Below are 18,926 nucleotides of genomic sequence, written 5' to 3'. Positions count from 1 at the left end.
CACAGAGCAAACTTTCTGCAGTACTGGACAACTAATAACAATAATAACATAAATACAGAAAACATACACTATACACATAGAGGCCTATTTATCAAAGTTTAAATTTGTGAATTTTATAGTATTTTTAATCAAATTTTTACCAAACTTCGAATGTTCTTTATTTATGTTCTTTTTTTAGAATCTAAAAAAATTGAAGTATTAAAAAAATGTGAAAACAATTTAAAGAATTTGTATTCTACATATTATATTCAGTGGGTCGTCAAAGTGTAAAAAAATAGATTTTAAATTTTTTTTAGCACTAAATAAATACAAATATCAAAACATTTGAGTTTAGGAAACTCTAATTCGATATTCATGAGTTTCAGCACAAAAAGAATTTGAATTGGAACATAGATAAATCGGCCCATAATGATGGCTGCTTCTATGGCATTTTACTTTAACAATTTTGATGCAAACTAGTATTTCTTTAGACTATAGACAATATCATAGTATGATTTGAATAATAGCTTTAAGTAACACACACACACACACATCTATATATATATATATATATATATATATATATATATATATATATATATATATATATATATATATATATATATATATTAAAGCATTAGGAAAACTATATATGGGATAAACTATATATAGAAGTATATATTGTTTTACCCAAAACATGTTAACCCCCAAGTGGAACAGCACCTATATGGGCACTTCTGGCAGTTTCTGGGGTTAAAACTGGAAAGACAAAAATGTTCAAAATGAATCGGGTTTTACCCACTTTGCTGGAATTCAATCACTCAGTTGTAGGTTCCATATCTCACAACTACTGCAGAACTTTAGTAGCCAAAGGAATAAGAGAACTCTGTAGCTTCAGTTTGGCCATTACTAAAACAATTAATTCCTATAGAAAGTGTATTTTAGGCCAGTAATGAAAGATGATGCTAAAATCGGCTATACACATTTAAAAAAATCATCACCATAAATAGCGTTTCATCCAGATAAGTCATTAGAAAAGCAGTACTAGAAGTTGGCAGATAGACGAGTCTATACAAATATGATAGCTCCATCTACCCGTGGCAGTGATTTGAAATCCTAGATATGTGAGTTCCACTTATGTCTCAGTCAGTTAAAATAACAAAATGAAAATACTGTAGTAAAAGTGTAAATTACAAGGGCATTAATAATATACAATCTTTCAATTCAATAAAAATGCATAGTGTGTGTTTTCAATAAAAGAGGGTTTTTAAAAGATGGAATCATCAAAAGGTACTTGGCAGAAGTCTGTCCTCCTTGAAACAATATATTCTCATTCAAAGGATATTTCTGAAGAAAGGACCATGCTGGTTCTTTTTCTCTTACATTTCATTAGTTCAACAGGAAGAAATTTTCCAACTCCGTCCAGTTCTTTTTCCATTTTGTCCAAGTGAGACCACCAAAAAAATCCAAAGGAACATCAAATTCTTGTCCCTGCTTCATTATTTCCCATTAAAGATGCAGGAGAGTTCCATGGCTGATATAAAACTGAAGTAAGATCTGGTATTTTATCTCCCGGACTGGACTATGGATTGCTATCACAGCACCGAAAATCCAAGAATCATCACCAGAAGTCTAAACAACTTCAGCAAATCTTCAAATATGAAAGACACTTGTCTTCATCCTTAAAAGTCAGGTCGGCCATCTTAAATTTAGCTCAGCTTCATTTTTTGGCAATAAGCCATGGTGTCTGACCCTTTAATTATTAAATAAAGGTGCTTTTAAGCACATTGTTTTTCAGAATAGAAATGGCAGCTCTGACAATGCTTTACCCTCAAATATAAAGTAAATATTTAACAACCATTGCATTGCATTCATTTTGATGATTCAATAGGATGTTAGCGTTCAGTGCTGCCAATGAGCTCTAACATCCCCTAGAACTAAATAAAATTGTAACAAAAATATCTGGCTAGACCTAAGATTTTAATGTAGGGAACACGCAACTGCTTGTTTTTAATTTAGCTTTATGGTAGAATAGATATATATGTAATGAAAATAATCATACGGATGATAAATAATAAAACTTAGCTTTTACAGGGCCTCATTGCCATTCTAAATGTGACTATTTCATTGTTAACAATTTAAGAATAAATGCATTTGATTTACTACTGTATTCATTTGCAGATTCCAGGACACAAAGGCTCTTTGGTTTAGATTTATCTTCATGATTAATAAGTAAAATGCCTCCAGACACATAATTATTTTAGGGAACTCGCTTGCCAAAGGCCTTGAAATAAATATGCAATATTTGCCAGCTAAAAGTGGTAAGATATTGCTTCTTGATTTTAACTTACAGAAAGCTCTCATGGTAATATACATTTTGCTTGTGAATATTGATTTGTAATTACGTTATGGCTTTCCTAAACACATTTGACCTAAAACTTGTGTGTGTGCTGGGTGTTAAACATCTGAACATTGACAGATGACAATGTGCATACCGGTAAATACAGTATACTGTACATGTATAATTGTATTGCTATCAATGGGACATGTTCCTGCAGTAGCAAGATATGCACACTTTGTCCACGTTTTATATAATGTAAAATCATTCTTCTGAGCATTTTTACAATTAAATGTTTTCCCCTTATTTCATGATACAGGTATGGGACCTGTAATCCAGAATGTTCAGAATCTGGGGCTTTCCCGGAAAGGGATCTTTCTGGAATTTGGATTTCCATGCCTTAAGTCTGGTAAAAAAAAACATATAAGCCCAGTAAGATTGTTTAGCCACCAATAAGGATTAATTAATTATATCTTAGTTGGGATCAAGTACAAGGTACTCATTTATTATTACATAGAAAAGAGAAATCATTTTTAAAAATTTGGAATTTTTGAATAAAATGGAGTCTATGGGAGATGGCCTTTCTGTAATTTGGTACTTTTTGGATAACTGGTTTCCAGATAACGGATCCCATACCTGTACCAGCAATGTTTAAAGGGAGTGCCCGTGCTGTTCTGGGCAAGAGCTGGCTAGTAAATTAAGCGTTTGCTATCTTAATTTACAGCTGCAAAAAAATGCTATTGCTAAATGTGACAGGAGTAATAGAGTTAGGAGATTCTTCCAGCATCAGTTTGATTTTTGCTGTTCTGCTTCTGTTACACATACATGATATTAGCAGGTATGGGATCTGTTATCCAGAATGCTCAGGACCTGAGGTTTTTCGGATAAGGGGTCTTTCCATAATTTTGATCTCCATACTGTGTCTGCTAAAAAATAATTTTTTTAGCATCAAAGCTTTCAATAATATTTTGCCTTCAATAAGGCTCAATTATATCTTAGGATCAAGTACAAGGTACTGTTTTATTATTGCAGAGAAAAAGAAAATCATTTTAAATAAAGTACTTCCTGTAATTAGACATTTTCTGTATAGTGGGTTTTGTCAGATAACGGATCCCATATTTGTATTACCATAAAATTTCTATTGAACTGCAAAAGTGCTTAGAAGAACAATTTAACATTGTTATACCGTATGTCAGCTATATGTCCCACTGCTTTGTTTATCGGTCAGTTCTGAATACATTTGAACGTGCTAATTATTAAGGGGCAGATTTATCAAGGGTCGAATTTCGAGGGGTTAAAACCCTCGAAATTCAGCCATCGAATTGAAATTCTTTCGAATATCGAATTAGAAGGATTCAGCGCTAAAATAGCGATCGATCGAATAAAACAATTAAATCCTTTGAATCTAACGATTTTTAGTGATCGATCAAAGGATTTTTATTCAATGGCAAAAACATTAAAAAATGCACTGGAAGGTTCCCATAGGCTAATTTAGCAATTCGGTAGCTTTAATTTGGCGAAGTTTTGAAATTGAAGGATTTTTAAAGAGACAGTTCTTCGACTATCGGATGGTCGATTATTCGAACGATTTTTACTTCGAATCAAAGTCGAAGTAAATTCGAAGTCGTAGGGGCACATTTACTATTGGTCGAATATCAAGGGTTAATTAACACTCGATATTCAACTGTCAAAGTAAAATCCTTCGAAGTCGAAGGATTTACCGCAATTCGTTTGTTTGAACGATCGTAGGAAAAATCGTTTGATCGAACGATTAAATGCTTTTCGAAGGATTCATCGATCGAACGATGTTCCTTCGATAAAAAAATACTTAGAAAGCTTATGGGGACCTTCCCCATAGGCTAACATTGTACCTCGGTAGGTTATAGGTGGCGAAGTAGGTGGTCAAAGTTTTTTAAAGAGACAGTACTTCGACTATCGAATGGTCGAATAGTCAAACGATTTTTAGTTCGAATCGTCCAATTCGAAGGTCGAAGTAGCCAATTCGCTGGTCGAAGTAGCCAAAAAAATACTTCGAAATTTGAAGTATTTTTTATTCTAATCCTTCACTCGAGCTAAGTAAATGTGCCCCGTAGTATCCTATTCGATGGTCGACTAACCAAAAAAAAATTACTTCGAAATTCGAACTTTTTGGACTTCGAAAATTCACTCGAGCTTAGTAAATCTGCCCCTAAGAGTTCTCTATAATATATTTTTATTATTTTTCATTACCAAGAATGGCAAATGTGCTAAAAATACCTTTTTTGGGAATGTATGGGAGTATAAAGTTTTAGAACTGTGGCAGTTGCTGTTTTGCAGAATGAGGGTAAAACAATGTCACTGCTGCCTTTTACAATGCAGAAGAAAATACAATTATTTGCAAAGCATGCAGTTTAAGCAAAAAATATAACATTAGAACAGGCAAGCTAACCTCAAAAACACCTCACACATTTTTTTTTTTTGCTTTCAAATAAGCCATGAACTTTGGTACTCCCCTGATTTCAGAACATTCCACATTCCATACTGTCTCGCTGACAGATGGTTCCAATTTGGTGCAAAGTATTTCAGCCTATAAATGATGTATTGTTTATTCAAAGAGAGGACTCAATGGCACTACTACTATCAGGGGACTTTTCAAGAACTGTGTTCTTCAAACATTTACCTAGGCCCAATAAGCCAATCTGAGTTATAAACAAATGTAGCTCCCTGATGTAAAGAAGAGAAAGGTTGTTAAAGTTTATGTGTCTGAAAGAATACACACATTGTTTAGAGGATATAACAGCTCAGCATTTATTAGCTAACAAAAAGGGGATATTTCAGGAATATAATTATGTTCCTTAAACTAAATATGAAAAATATTGAATACTATAATATAAAATATTTAATTTATTATGAATCTTATGGAACACAATATGATTCCACTGCGTTGTGACTGGTTAAATGCAATTTGTAATGAAAGTAAAAACCTATGTACACTTTGTGGTGCTTCCTGCAGAAACCGCCTGTGGTTTGTGGCAGTTGCAACAGTGATTCAGGGAAATCAGCTCAAGCACCATCATCCTGATACTTGTGGGAGAATGTAACAATAGTCATTACAATTTTTCTTTTGTGCAAACATTTTTTCTAAATTAGTTTTGCAACAGTGAAAAAAATACATCAGTGCACAATTGAAATAAAAAAGAATACACCACCTTTAAGCAGGTCTTAAAATGTGGTATACACAATTAAAATCTGAATTTTTGATAAATGTGTAATGATGAATATTACATTGAAAAATATGTGTTTTCCTTACAATTTATATATGCCTATTTTTTCCATTGTTTTTTCTTTTACAATTCGAATTTCATTTCCCCACTTTTCTTCATTTAATTTGTGCTTGCTATATACTGCGATTAAACGGTAAATATGTTATTCTCTACACCTGGCTGTTCCATGTTTCCTAGTTAGATGGTGGTAGGAGGACAAAATGATAAATGGCAAACCTTTAAAAGGGACACTGTCATCACATAATTATCTCTTTATTAATAATTCAGTTTAGGAGTAAATAATGCTATAAATCGTTCTGCAACTTGACATTCTTTCTTTATATGTTTGTGAACTGCAACATATGAAACCTCTGGGAGATTCTTTCAATTATAAAGGGTCATTAACAAATGCAGTGTGGTGGCAAGGTGTAATATTTAGATAAAATGGCCATGTTTCATACCCATATTGTGTGTTTTCTTAAGAGTGGCTGCACTCTGAATTGCAGTTGCCCTAATTACACACATTGCATTAAAATGAACACAATGGCATGTGCTTTTTCCCATTTTTCCCATCACATGCATGTTACATTTTCACAGGATTGTGTCTGTCACAAGGTGTCAATAGTGTTTTCCTTTTGTCACAATGCTGCTTGAGCTATTGACACAACCCACTGTGGGGCCCATAGAATTACTACCATGTTCAGGGAGGCAGTATTTTCAGATTTCCTCAGTGTCAATAGTTGCATGATTCAGCAGGATGGACACACAATTATACGAATGGATGGAGGTACTTTTAATGAATTGTATTAATAAGCGCAGCATTTGCATTCATTTTGCCACAACCACAATTGTAGATGACCCTTACAGTCTATAGAAATTGTCTTTTGAACACAGGAAAGAATGGTATGGGACATGTTATGCAGAATGCTCAGGAGCTGGGGTTTTCCAGATAATGGATCTTTCTGCAATTTGGATCTTCATACCTTAATCTTATTAGAAAATCCTTTAAGCATGAAACAAATTCAATAGGCTGGTTTTGCTTCCAATGAAGATTCATTATATCATAGTCCGGATCATGTACAAGGTACTGTGTTTTTTTTATTACAGAGAAAAAGGGGATCCCTTTTAAAAATTCTAATTATTTGATTATAATGGGAGACAGCTATCCCGTAATTCTGAGCTTTCTGGATAACGGATCCCACACCTGTATCGGATTTGTTGCAGGCACTGCATGTCCCAGAGGCTACAAAGGAATGTATATGTCAGCAGTTTCTGATGGTCTACTAATGCTCTTGACCATGCCTGTTCAAATTCTGGTTACAATGGTCCTCCTTATCTTTCAGCTTCCACTATTTCAAATTGCCACTGCAGGTTTATTATACTTGAGAGTTGTGACAATATACTGTTTCGACTGTGAGACTATAGTGTTTTTAACAGGGATATTTGCCAGTTAACATGAGAACTTGAAAACACAATTAGAAAAATACAAGGTGATGTGGCATAAAGGGAAAATTGGGGTTATTCACCTCCCTAATCAGTCCTTAATACACCTTAAATCCCAAAGTTCCTATTGGGGATACCAATCAAGCATAAATAATTTAAAAAGGTGTAATTAAAAAACAGTTAAAATTTAAATGTAGAAATGTTTTTTACCCTAAAGGTTCTTAATCCATTATCAATCAAGTAAAACCTGGTCGGCGAGTGATTATCTTTTTATGAATTTGTACTGAATGAATTTTGGGTCCTGGCTGGCCAGTTTTTACTTGATTGATAATGGATTAAAAATAGTGATGGAAAATTTGTGTGTTTGAATGTTTTCACTTAAAAATCTAGCAATTCGAACGTTTTCACTTTAAAATCGAGCAATTCGAATGTCTTCAGTAAAATAGAGCAATTTGAAAGGTTTCACTAAAAAAAATCAAGCAATTCTAACGTTTTCACAAAAAATCGAGCAATTCGAACGTTTTCACAGAAATATCGAGCAATTCGAACGTTTTCACGAAAATACTGTGAAAATTGGAAATTGACACTGGCGAATTTTCGCGGGAGATTCGTGAATTTATTCGCCGGCAGCGAAATTCGCTGCGAATTCATGCCAGCCGAATTTATTCGGCCATCACTAATTAAGAACCTTTTAAGGGTAAATTAAATTTATATATTTAAATAGTAACTGTTTTTTAATTACACCTTTTTGAATTATTTCTGCTCAAAAACACAATAGCCTCAAAATCTAAAGGGTTGGATCTTTAGTCCCCCCAGCTACCATACTTTACACAATATAAGTTTTCAGGTACAAGTAAAGACTAATTATGATGACAGTATCCCTTTAAGGTGCCAAGTATAAAGATGCTGTCTTATATCTCAACAAGATCTCAATGAGCCATTCACAGATACTCATGGCCTTGAAGGATTCCATGATAAATGTGTAAAACGTATTTCATAATATAGGCATGGGATCTGTTATCAGGAATGCTTGGGGCATGGGGACTCCGAATAACAGGTTTTCTGTACTAAAGGGCGTTTTGGCTGTTGCTGCCTCAGGTAATGTGAGCAGTGCGACAGAGGCATAAGGCTAGCTTAGTTACCATCAAGTACAGGTTACTGTTTCAAAAGGAAATCATAAAAAAGACTTATTTGCTTAAAATAGGCTCTGCAATAGAGGTTTCTGGATAATGGGGTTTCTGATAATGGACCCCATACATTTAGCAAAGATTTAGTATGATGCCAAATTATTTTGTTTAGCTGGGAACTGCACCACAAAATTCCCTTTAATAAATGATTACGTTTGAGTGGATGTGGAGAATGTATTTTATTTACCATTATACCCTGGGATTTGTCTGTCACTTTTCTGATGAATGTTTGGCACCAAAGTACAATAACTTAAAAAGCATTATTTAATAATTGTGCACAAATATCATGCAAATACAGCAGCATATTTTTCACAAATATTAGAAAAGCAAGTACAAAAATACACAACTGGTCCAATGACAATATGTTTTAGTATTTTTTTGTACAAAAATGCATAAAGTTTGGTATTTTTTCCATTTATGTAACACTGTATAAAAATAAATATTCTATGTACAAACACACAGGACAATCCCAGGTTAGAACGATCACTGCAAAAGAAAACAAACCAAGGTTAGTTTCGCAGTTTAACCAGTATAAGGGAAATGAGAAAGGCCAAACCCAGTGGGGCTCATTTATAAATACTGGGCAAATTTGCACCAGGTCAGTAACCCATGCCAACCAATCAGATTTTTACTTTCATTGTTAACTGATTGGTTGCTATGGATTACTGTCCAGGTGCAAATTTGCCCAGTGTCTCTTTCATTAACTGCCAGTAAAATTCAGTTTGGAGAGGAAAAACAATGGCAGTATTACCATTTTTCATCCCTACCACTGTCCACTTTCTGATGAGCACTACCCTCTTTGCATCAAAGTGCTGTCTTAACTGACAGTTATGGATTTTTCCCCTTCAGGATGTAGGGAGGTATGTTAGGGAAAGGTTTGCACCTGGTCTAGTAACCAATAGCAGGCAACAGGTAGCATTTATTGGTTTCCTGTTTGAAAGCAAACATCTAAGTTGTTTATAAAGGTTACTAAACATGGCACACACTTTATAACTTTTATTATATCTGCCCGAGTGCTCTTATGAGCACTTCTCCAAGGTACATTACATTTATAATTTTATGATATCAGCAGTTTTACACTGCTAACATCATGCATTTTCTACAGCAGCTCTGACAGGGGAACTACAGAGGTATGCAGTTCTTTAAAATGACTAAAGGTGGCCATACACGGGCCGATAAAAGCTGCCAACACCGTGTATGGGGCCCCCCGATGGCCAGATCTCGATCGGATGGAACTCAAAATCCCGTCGGATCGCGGCCGCATCTGTTTGTTGATGCGGTCCCGCGATCCGACCGCCCGTTACCATTTGTTAGGATCCGATCGTTGGGCCCTAGGGCGACATCGCCAAACGAGCGGATCTCTCCGTGTATGGCCACCTTAAGTTTGATGTGGCTGCTCTGTAAATTAACATCTATCATTTAGGTATTTATATTATTCTATAAATACGACACAAGGCCTTAATGCATGAATCTGAAGTATTCATGCATGGGTATGTTAATAGTAAACCTCAAGCCATCACCCAAACAATTATTTCTCTGTTTACTTGGGGGTGCCAAAAGTTAGGCACCCCCAAGTGATTGTATATACTTACATGACACCCCGAGCCAATGACCCTATCAGCAGAAAACTGCACTGGCCTGGGGTTCTTCCAGTGAGCACCGCAGAGTGATTCCGGCTTCTTCTTTCTTCTCGTGGGTGCGCATGCACAGTTGCGCGAAAAATCTGAACTTTAACAAAGAAGTCAACAATTTCGTTCTACTCCGTATGTGTCTACCGCAGAAAATTTGAAGAATGAACAAGAAGAAAAATGCTGATCACTCCGTGGTGCTCGCTGGAAGAACTCCCAAACTGGTGCAGTTTTCTGCTGATAGGAGCACCGGCCCAGGGTCGAGGTAAGTATATATAATCACTTGGAGGGGCCTAACGTTTGGCACCCCCAATCGAATAGGTCTTTACTTCTCCTTTAAGTCACAGCATGATGTTTAATGGACCTAAAATATTAAGGGTCAGCATGGACCTCACAGAAGGGTAATAAATAGCTGGTAACTCTAGTATGCAAGCTACAAAATACTACAAGTAATATTGGTATTAATAACAGGTGCCATTTTGGGTAAAACATACATGTTGAATGGGATTACTATGCTGTAAATGCAAGTTTTTGCTCAAAGGGAAACATTGCAAAAACATGCAAAAATCAACCAAGCTCCTATCAGCATAACCTCATTGGTTAATTACCTTGTTCCAGCAGCCCTGTACTGGTAAACCGTCTTCTCCCTATGGAAAAAAAGAACATTAAGATTTCTTATAATCCTGCTGCAAATGAGGTAAATCATGCACTCAAAAATGCCTATATTGCGAAGCATATCTTATTCATATGCACTGTCAATAAATCCTTTGTGCATATATTTTTGCAATGAAACAGATGATCAAGTTGATAGTTTGTGGAAAACATAATTATATCCACTTACATTTTTCCCCTAAATCAACTACAAGAAACCTGTTAGGGTTTTATCTTCAAAGACTATAACATTTCATTTGTTTTCCATTCTTGTCTAATGCAATTTCTAATGGTATTTTGTCTGTAGGCTGTCCGCCTCCTTCTATAAATGTCTTGCAAATTCAGCTTTGTCTGTAACTGCAATTTCCCAACAAGTTTTATTGCTTGATTCATAATGACTTTTCTGATATTTGTCACTCTGTAAGCCCCTACTGTTCAAACTATTATTCTTCCGTTGGGGGCAGATTTATGAAGGGTCGAATTTCGAAGTGATAAATACTACGAAAATTCGACCCTCGAATTGAAATACTTCGACTTCGAATATCGAAGTCGAAGGATTTTTCACCGAATTTGAACGATTCAAATGATTTAATCGTACGATCGAACGATTGTACTTCGATGTGTAAAGACTTAGAAAAATGGTCTAGAAGGTTCCCATAGGCCAACATAGCACTTCGGAAGGTTTAATTTGGCAAAGTATTGAAGTCAAAGTTTTTTTTAAAAAGACAGTACTTCGATTATCAAATGGTCGAACATTCAAACTATTTTTACTTCGAATCAAATTCTAAGTCGTAGTATCCTATTCGATGGTCAAAATATCCAAAAAATTACTTTGAATTTTGAAATTTTTTCCTTCGAAAATTCCCTCGAATTCACTTCGACCCTTGATAAATCTGCCCCTTAGTGTTAGCCCTTACTGCCCAGCCTACCATACCACAGTCTCTCTTATATCTCATTAAATCTCATTGGCCACCAGTTTATACATCAACCAGTTACTGTGCATATCCCACTACTTAATAGTAAGTTACATTACACTGCTCATCCTATTATACTTCATATAGTTAACTTGCTGAGCCTCCGTTAGTAGAGCTTTTAACAGCCCACACACCTATACCTCATCTAAATAGATCATACTGTTCATTGCAATGTTACACAAAAGTGGCCTAATTAGCATATAATCATATGTCTTCACCATTCTCAGAAAAGCAAGTTTTAGGAGCCCTAGTCATATACTAGGTCTCCTAAATAATAAGGAAAGCTTAAATGCAGACAACCTTAAAAATGCATGCTGAAAGTAAAACATAATTACACTGCCAGTACCTAAACAGAACAATATATTTAAAAGGATGGTTCACCCTTTAAGTTAACTTTTAGTATGTTATTGAATGACCATTTCTAAGCAACCTTTCAATTGGTCTTCATTTTTTTTTTTTTTTTTTTTTTTATAGTTGTGTAATTATTTGCCTTCTTCTCACTCTTTCCAGCTTTCAGATGGGGGTCACTGATCCCATCTGAAAAGGAAATGCTCTGTAAGGCTACAAATGTATTGTTACAGCCACTCAACTTTATATTCAGGGTTCTCCTATTTATATTCCAGTCTCAATGTATGGTTGCTAGGGTTACTTGAATCCTAGCAACCAGTGCTGAAATTGCAAACTGGAAAGCCACTGAATAAAAAGGTAAATAACTCAAAATGCAAATTGTGTTAGAGTACACCCTCTACATCATACTAAACATTAACTCAGAGGTGAGCAACCCCTTTAAAGGGTATGACAAAGCTTAGCCCATAATACAATGTCTGCTGGCACTATAAGAGAAGCTACCATAACAGCAATGAAGTAATATAAGCGGCATGCCTAGTTAATTTTAAAACTTTAAAAAAAAACACAGACCATACTGTTTTAAGAATAAATAAATGGAAAACCTAAAGACAAAAAAGGAGAGAAAAAATAAAAAACAAAAAAAATATTAACTATGTGTTGGACCTATGTTGTTTAGTGTAAGGTGCTTCGGGGACACTGGTCTGTATGTTATAGGCAGATGAAAAAATAAAAAACAAATATATTAACTATGTTGTATTTGATCTATGCTGTTTAGTGTAAAGTGCCTCGGGGACACTGGTCTGTATGTTTTAGGCAGATGAATAAATAACTATAGTATTGTACAGTCCTTTGCCATAACAGAATGGAAAGCAGTGGTTTCTAATGCTGAACATGATGTGCACTGAGAATAGATTCAGAGGAGCACCAGTGGATCGATCAGCAGCACTGATGCATGATTAATCCACATATTGATCTATTGCTGTTCCTATGAGGACAGCATGAATGCCCGCACTGTTGTAATGCCTGAGGACAGCTTGGGGAACCCAGTTAGACTGTACATTAAAGAGCAGCGTGTGTAAACGGAATACACGTGTAAAATTTCCCTTGGCTTTCAGATTTTTTAAACAATAGTGTCCAGGTAAAGTATAACACTGTATAGTAAAAATCCCATGTTTATGCTGCAGCACACCTGTCTATAGATATAAGCCCACTTGTAAAATAGCCCAGAATGCAGCACACCCTGCACATACCCCAGGGGGGGCATATTTATTTGACGTGTAAAAAAATGTTCACACATTTTTTTACAGTGACTTCTGCCGGAAACAATATAAAATATCGGCAGCAAATCTGGCGTTCTCATGGCGTAAAATTACACACACCTTGATAAATTTGCCATTTATTTTCCACAGCTTTTTACACCCTTTTTTTCGGTGAATTTCATTTTACACAGCATAATAAAAATATGCCCTGACATGTATTCATGGCTAAAGTCATTTTCTGTTGGCATTTAAAAGCAATGTCCAGTGCATTTGAGTATTATAAAGCAATGGCTTAAATGTAGATTTTTAGCTAAAATGGCAGGCTAGCTCACATTCATTTTGCCCTTGTTTTCAACCCCCCACAAAACAACCTATTTTCTACAGTCTCACAGGAGAACTGGTGGATCAATTAATAGTGTAACTATGGGACTGTCAGAATGACACATCCATGTATCAATTCACCCGTGCTGATTGAGCATTAGGGCAGCTGAGATAACATAACAATATCATTTTTAAAGGTCTGGGGCTGTTGCACCAGGACCACGTTCTACTCTTGGTTTTTATCAATTTTTCATTATTATAATTTTTTCAGACATTCATGAGATTTTGCCAGTTAATCAAGCATTTGAGTAAAGGCTGCCCAAATGACGCTACATAAGTATGGCAATAGCATCAGAATATATTAATATATATATAGTTAAACAGAAATGAGTACAAATTATTGCAAACACCTAAGGCGACAATGCATGAAAAATTTAATAGAATTTAAAAAGAAATCTAATAAATATTTGAAATTTAAAAAAAAGTGATAGCTTACCTTACTAACAGATTTATAAAAAAAGCAAGTTTATTTATTTAATATTCTTCTTTATTCCATGTTTTAGGGGTTTTGCCAATGTTATTGTAATTGGCTTTAAAAAGGGAAAGGAGGTAAATGTTATGGCAAGGAGGAAAAAGGGAAGATGTGCTACAAAGTAGAGTTTGTTAAAGGCTGATTAAAAGAACAGGAAATACATATAACACAGTATGACAGGCCCTGAGTTCAGTGGTTACAGGAACTGGGCAGAGAGTTGTAGAATACATGCACATTTTGGTTATGTTTATATTACAAAGAGAGTTTTATTTTATTTAAGGGAAGGTTCACCTTCAGGTAACTTTTATTAAATTATAGTATGTCAGATTCCTAGCAACTGTGCAATTGGTCTTTATTATTTATATTTTATTGTTATTGAGTTTGCCTTGCTCTTCGGCTTCTTTTCAGCTTTTAAATGGGGGTCACTGATCCCCTCTAAAAAACAAATGCCCTCTAAGGCTACAAGTTAACTGCTATTGCTACTTTGTATTATTCATCTTTCTATTCAGGCCCTCTCCTATTCATATGCTAGTCTCTCAATCAAATCAATGCATGGTTGGTAGGGTAATGTGGACCCTAGCAACTAGACTGCTGAAAATGGAGAGGTGCTGAATAAAAAGTTAAATAACTCAAAAATTGCAAAAATTAAAACCAATTGCAAATTGTCTCAGAATATCAGTCTTTACATCATACTAAAAGTTCATGTAAAGGTGAAAAACCCCTTTATTATATATATTTCATTATTATTGTACGTAAGAAATATACATTAGCAGTATATTATGTCATAATTAGCGTCACGGAATACAAATGAATTGAACCATATAATATAGGAGCGTTCACTTAGGGGGTGACTTATCAACGTTCGAATTAGAATTTTTGCCATGAGTCGATTTTTTTTGCACAAAAACACAAATTCGAGTTATAATTTAAAAAAATAGAATGTTTGGTACTTTTCAAGCACAAACAATGGGAATGTAAAATTTCGGCATCTAAAAGCTTGTCTGTTTGTGTTGACATTTTCTGGGGGGGTTCGAGTTTTTTGAGCCTACAATTTTGAGGTTTTTTTTGAGCTTATGAATTCAAAAATTTGAGGTATTAAAGTTTTCTCCACGATTGTATTCAATCATTTTTTTCTATTCAAATTTTTTAATAAATAAGCAAACATTCAAGTTTTTTTTAAATTGTGAGTTTATTCGAAATAGAAGAAACTTTAAAACCTCACAAATTAGATTTTTGATCTATAAATGTTTCATTAAAGCATGAAAAAAGGTTCAACAAGAAGCACTAGGTATAACTAGCCATCTACACAATGAATAGGAGCTGGGCCAAATTAGGGTACAAAATGTTCTCCCTGGGAATGCAGTGAACACCCAGGTACAGTGGGACCATTAATGCAAACTTTGAAAAAAAACTTTTTGTAAAATTAGTTTAAAACATCTTTGTTTTAAAGTCTTAATTAAGGTCATCAGATCACTTGAAAAAGCAGAGATGCTCCTAGTATGTAAGTTGCAACTCAATGCAGTTCTTCTAGCTGGAATTTCTAGAAGTGTTCCCTATTTTTCTCGTAGTAAATTCAGTGACCTGCTCTAGTACATATATAGGTGTATATACATATAATATCAATAAAGCCCACTATGAAATACTGTTTAATGAAAAAGGTAATAGAAGGCAGATGTTAATGGTTTAGTAAAGTATGTTTAGGAAGAATCAAGTGTAGATTACCAGAAGGTTCTAAGGACAATTAGTCTGGGGACACATACAAAATTAACACAGTTAGTCCATGTCATGAGCATGGTGCATGTTAATGACATTATCAAGAAAGAACACAGTACAAAGCATGCAGGAAAAGGGAAGTTAAAGCCATACCAATGGGCAAGGGGCATCCAGCCCGTCCAGCCCTGGTAACCCCGGTTCACCTTTTTCGCCTTTTAAACCTCGGTGTCCCTGTTCACAAAATCAACTATTTCGATTATTTCAGGAGATACCATTTACCATCACTGGAACTTCATGATAACCCTAGTATGGCAAAGCTGCAGGACACCTTCATTTTACATATAGTTTCCATGAGAATGTTTTGAACTTAATGAATTCTGTACTTTTATAATACATGTTTAAAATGTTGTATTTTCAGCACAGAAAATATACTATCTGATAAATATTAAAAATGTTTACCCCTAAAAATCTGCCTGTAGATTGGAAGTATAGAATGCAATCACGTTTTAAATAGATAGCTTTACTCATGGCGTCCCACAACTTTGCCAGTCTGACTACCATGATGGTTTTTTTCCCAGTATTGAGGAAGGGAAAACATTCTCAGCATTAAGTACTCCTGAGGTAACATTCCTGTTCACAGGTACTGGGAATAATCCTCGGAAAGTGGTGGCAGAAAACCCACTTATTGAACTTGCACGCTTTTCCGTCTGCTGAAGAACCTTTTAAGGTAAATAAGTCTTGCAAAATATTACTTATACACTGTAATAGAATTGAGCAATTAGAACAGTTCATTTATTGTTCTTCCCATCCTCAAGTCCTAAAAAAAAATACATTGTAAAAATCATCAAACATACCAACGGGCAGGGTGCATCTAATCCAGGCGCTCCTTGGTCTCCCTTATCCCCTTTAGGACCCCTAGAGCCTTTCTTCCCCCTTTCCCCCTGCAAATAATAATTCAGTTCAAGATAAAAGATATAATAATGTGACGGATCATCCAACTAAAATTGTTTAAGAGAGCTATCAAGGAAAACATATTGCTTTTATTAACGTATATATCAGTAACTGTGTAAAGGAAAGTGAAATAGAGAAGAAGTGTTTATATGTAAAGATTAAGCTGAAGAGGGTGCATTGGTGTTTTCTAGTGATGGGCGAATTTATTCGCCAGGCGCGAATTTGCGGCGAATTTGCGCGATTCGCCGCCAGCGAATAATTTCGCGAAACGCCCGCGAAAATTCGCGTCAAAAATTCGCCGGCGCCAAAAACGGGCGCCGGCGTCGGAAAAACGAGCGCCGGCGTCAAAAACGAGACGCCGGCGCGATTTCGTGAATTTTTCGCCGTTTCGCAAATTTCTCGCGAAATTCGAGAATTTTCCGGCGAAGCGAAACGTCGCAAATTCGCCCATCACTAGTGTTTTCTGTAGAGTACAGTTCCCTCCAGTGAGCCAATCAGGAACTAACAAGGAACAACATTGAGGGTGAGCTACCTTCTCTTAGATTACTGACATTATTAATGCAATTATATTTCAATTCTATTCTATTACAGGTGAAGCTAAAAAACTCTATGGTACAACCCAACAAAGTGGCTTTCACAAAAGCTGCTCTTGAAATGCCAAATTATTTTGTAACAAATTAGAATAATAGTATCAATACCCATAAGGTAAATCAATAATACTCCAATCTAAATGCACTGGATGTTTCATCATATACAGTAAAACTCAAATTTTTAGATTGGAGGTCTAAATTACCTTACCATATGTTCAGGAGGAGGATAAATTCTGGGGCATCTGGCCCCCTTCTACAATATTTTCAGTGGGCCCCAAGGGTGGAGACTTTTTTTTCGGTTACCCCTAGCTAAAAGCCTATGGAGGAATCTCTCAGAGGGAGGCATATGAAAATATTTTATGGCCCCTATAATTTCATAAATCTTCACCTGTAGTAGAACTGAAACTATTGCCTATGTTGATGCATATATTTAATACATTTGCTTTTTCTGAAGATATATTTTACTTTATCTTTTTGCTCTTACTTTTGAATTTTACATGGCAAAGCCAATTTTTAACAAATAGATGAGGTTTGTTTATTGCTTAGGAAACAACAGTTCCTCATTCTTCATAATCACTACAGAATATTGAAGTTGGATTAAAAAACCTACACTTACAAAAGGCATGTGTTTGTATGTGCTGCAGAATATTATAACAAGTGTAATGTTTATTTAACAACTATTAGATATTTAGAATTATTAGAAAATCCAACCAATATGCACTGGGAGACAATGCATTGATTATTAGGAAATACTGTATGTTATTGGGTATTTTAAGGTATTTAATAAAAGGACATATGCATGAAAACACAAGGTTCACTGATACTTCAATATATTAATCATTTTAAAATAATATGTATATACAACATGTAAAAGTGGAAGTCTTACTGGCTTACGATCTACTGTATATAATTCATATAATATTTATGTAAGAAATTCAGTCATATTTGCTTTTATGGATAAGAAATGACACCTAATTATAGAATATGTGTTAGCATGATGGGATTTTATTAATTGTTTTGAGAGACAATTTTATTTAGTGTCTGGTTGAAGGTTAGACAGTAAAACTTTTATTAGGAACTTTAATTAAATGTAGGTTTGTAAAAGAAATGAACTGGAGAAGGTTGAAAGCAAGGGAGTAAAACCAAGGATAATCCAGGAGAAAAACTGGAAGTAGGAGGAAAGACCCAGGAAAAAGGCACAAGTTAAGGATAGGATAAAGGGGACAAAGGTGGACCTGTAGAAAGCAAAAACCAAACACACACAAAATAAATGTGACAAGGAGGAAATGCAGTAAGATTGCATTGCACAAGTGACATATGAGCATGTTTCAGTTGGTATTCTCTGCCTCTTGACCACACTGGCACAGTAAACCACATTGTTTTACATAACGACCACTCAGGAAGAGAAACTTAGGGCTTGATAGAATTGCAGAACTTTTCTCATCTGACTCATCTGTTTCCAATGGTGATAACTGGTATGAATGATTTAATTAAAGTTAGCTGTCTTGGCATCTAATATGTCATATTTCTTTGAATGTTTTCTCTTTAAGAGCAGTTTTTGGAAAGATAGCAACAATAGAGGCCCCTGGCCTGAAAAATAAAACAATTCTACTTTTAGAATTTATGTGGACACCTAAAATTGGTTGAGCCCCAGAAACCATATCTGCTGCGCCAAAAGAAGTTCCAATCCCTAATACAGGTATGGGACCTACTATCCAGAATGCTCGGGCCCTGCTATCCAGAATGCTCAGGACCTGGGGTTTTCCAAAA

At 35.2% G+C, this 18,926-nt stretch overlaps 1 protein-coding gene across 20 annotated transcripts in view; it reads right to left on the bottom strand.

Annotated features, from left to right (window-relative positions):
• Window positions 1–614: 614 nt before the first annotated feature.
• The window catches only part of col13a1.L (collagen, type XIII, alpha 1 L homeolog), a 216,670-nt gene continuing 198,358 nt past the window's right edge, over window positions 615–18,926 (bottom strand). For 12 of the 20 annotated variants that reach the window (XM_041568883.1, XM_041568879.1, XM_041568887.1 and 9 more), the window contains 3 exons: window positions 16,470–16,556; window positions 10,426–10,464; window positions 616–1,732 (listed from right to left, as the gene is read on the bottom strand). In XM_041568883.1, coding sequence (XP_041424817.1) covers window positions 1,700–1,732; window positions 10,426–10,464; window positions 16,470–16,556 — 159 coding nt within the window. In that variant the 3' untranslated portion in view covers window positions 616–1,699. Of the gene's footprint in view, window positions 1,733–8,435; window positions 8,676–10,425; window positions 10,465–16,469; window positions 16,557–18,926 lie in introns of those variants that run through there. The other 8 variants (XM_018225471.2, XM_041568872.1, XM_041568877.1 and 5 more) reach the window with 2 other exon arrangements.

The sequence above is a fragment of the Xenopus laevis genome, chromosome 7L (assembly GCF_017654675.1).
Source record: "Xenopus laevis strain J_2021 chromosome 7L, Xenopus_laevis_v10.1, whole genome shotgun sequence".
Taxonomy (NCBI): Eukaryota; Metazoa; Chordata; class Amphibia; order Anura; family Pipidae; genus Xenopus; species Xenopus laevis.
This window is presented reverse-complemented; position numbering and strand designations above follow the sequence as displayed.